The sequence below is a fragment of the Siphateles boraxobius genome, unplaced genomic scaffold, assembly GCF_051911475.1.
Source record: "Siphateles boraxobius isolate OS27281-9 unplaced genomic scaffold, OSU_SipBor_1 81, whole genome shotgun sequence".
Taxonomy (NCBI): domain Eukaryota; kingdom Metazoa; phylum Chordata; class Actinopteri; order Cypriniformes; family Leuciscidae; genus Siphateles; species Siphateles boraxobius.
Window position 1 is genome coordinate 1,887,501 of NW_027509210.1, and position 2,500 is coordinate 1,890,000.

A 2,500-nucleotide genomic window follows, 5' to 3' on the forward strand; every position below is an offset into this window, starting at 1 on the left:
CAGCGCTGCGTTACCTCAAGTTTGATTCGTCTAATAAACTGACCTGTGTGAGTATTAATCCAGCACTTGCGTGTAGTTCGGTAGAATGAAATGTCCTTATTCTTTTATATCCGCGGGACTCGTGTTACGTGTGGCGCTGGTATAACGTTACGTCTAGCAATCGCGCCCTGCTTCACACCACAGTCTTGTTAAAAACATTAATGTATTCACTCATCCATAAAAGATCCATCAGCTTGACGACAAGATCCATAATTCAGCTTAATGTGGAATATACGTCATCAGTATACGCCTTTGTTATCGTAAGAGGTTAGCGACCCCTGGTGGCGAAAAATCCTGCATATTATACCTTTAAATATATATTCATTGAGTCGAATCGGGAATCAAAATTGAATCAAATTGGAGCATCTGAATCGAAACCCAGCCTTAATCCTGTGTAGATGGGCAGAATTCATGTTTAATGCACGGGAAACACTCTGCGTGCCGCTGTAAAAGATGTGTGTGTGTTTAGCAGGATCTGGACCCCGTGTTTGAGGAGGAGTCGAAGCCGATCTACTGTCAGGGCTGCCAGAGTATCTCCTTCTGCACGTTCACTCAGCTCTCGCTGCTGGTGGTGTGTTCGAAGTACTGGAGGGTGAGTCGAGTCAAGTCACCTTCATTTACACAGCGCCTCTCGGTGTTCTGGAGGTGTTCTGACATTTGTGCTTATTTCTGTTACTTGTGTGACATTATCATGGCTAAAGTCTGATTACACTGTATTCAGCACAAACTCTGCTACAGTAATATGTCAGCAGCTTGTATGTAAAAGTTTGTAGTTTTGAGATAATAACGTTCATGCGTGGTTTGTGAAAAAAAAAACATTGTCACTGAAATACGGTCATGAAACCCATACTGATTATTTCTTCACAAGACTTTTGAAAATTGTATCACATAGCCTAGAATAATTGCTTCAAAGCTATGTGAAAATCATCCTGCATTCTCATTCAGATAAGACAATATATTGATTTCAAATTTGTAAGACATGTTTTGTGTAAGAAAGCTTTATACAGTACGAGGAGTGCGTGATTCATCATGAATATTGATGTGTTTCACCCATATTCAATATAGATAGTTTCAAAGCAGCTTTACAGTGATAATAGGAAATTAAAGTAACCGAGATTGTTTTGACTTTACAGCAGTTATCATCCAGGTAAAGTTAGTTTCGATTGATTCACTGCTCACTGTCCCCAAATTATGACCAGAAATGGATAAATATTAAGTCTGCTGTTTGAAACAAATAAAGAACCAATGTAGGAGAATAGTTATGATGCGCAAACAGCAGGAAACTGTGTATATATATTCATGTAGTGTGCGCATGCCAAAAAACCTATCTCGATTTGAAGCTTGTGACATAAACACACACAAATCAACCCGATCACATGATTAGCGTGCATGTAAACACTACGTTCAGATTTATCAATCGGAATGAATTCAGTCCGATTGAAACAAAAGTTGTGCATGTAAAAGCGAGAACAGAAGTCAAGTCACTTAATTTATACAGCGCTTTTAACATTATAGATAGTTTCAAAGCAGCTTTACAGTGTTAAGAGGAAATTACAGTAACAAAGAGTTGTTTGGGCTTTACAGCAGCTCTAGAATAAAGTTATTGTACAGATGAAGTTAGTTTTAATTGATTGACTTCCTTTGCAAAGATCATTAGTTATTAACGTAGCGGCCGCTAACACGACACCGTTAAATACATCAGAAAACCCTTAACGTGCTCCGGCCGCTCATTCACACACAACAGTGTCTGGCGACTCGAGAACGCAACAGGTTCCAAGCAGTGGGGGTTTCTTTAAGACTGCTAGGGAAGCTCAGCTTTAAAAAAATTAATGGTCAAATATGTACTATTGTGTTAACATTTTATTGACTAAAAATGCGCTCGAACACGTTCATCTCGAAGACGAGATCGTTCAGAATCAGCTCCATATAGCAGATCGGCTGACTCGATCTCCTTCTCATTCATTCCCGGAGCGTCACAGCGCATTTCCCTGTTGCAGCCGAGCGTCCGGTGACTTCAGTGGCGCTGCTTTGAACAGTTTTTTTTCAGTGCTTCGAAACTAGACAAATCACACAATTATACACATAATTCCCACATTTTCTCCGTCGAGTTTAATATCTTTTTTTTTATCGTTTGTTCATTCATTCATTCATTCATTCATACAGTAGGCTAGGCAGCTAGGCTATAAATAAATGGACCATTTTTATGATGTAGGCACACACACACACACACACACACTCACACACACACACACACACACACACACACACACACACACACACACACACACACACACACACACAGACACACACACACACACAAATGAGCTTCCCCTCTTTGAAAGACCATTAGTCGCCACTGGTTCCAAGGTGCAAGCGTTGAATAATAAAAAAAAAAAAAAATCATCATCTCCCCGGAACTTCAAAAACGCGAAAGTGTGAAACCGCTGAGAGCGTGCACATG

At 40.0% G+C, this 2,500-nt stretch overlaps 1 protein-coding gene across 7 annotated transcripts in view; it reads left to right on the plus strand.

The window, feature by feature from the left end:
* wdr7 (WD repeat domain 7) overlaps positions 1-2,500 on the plus strand; it is a 131,761-nt gene that overhangs the window by 9,801 nt on the left and 119,460 nt on the right. For 4 of the 7 annotated variants that reach the window (XM_077221324.1, XM_077221327.1, XM_077221322.1 and 1 more), the window contains exon 7: positions 509-631. In XM_077221324.1, coding sequence (XP_077077439.1) covers positions 509-631 — 123 coding nt within the window. The remainder of the gene's footprint in view (positions 1-508; positions 632-2,500) is intronic. The other 3 variants (XM_077221328.1, XM_077221323.1, XM_077221326.1) reach the window with 1 other exon arrangement.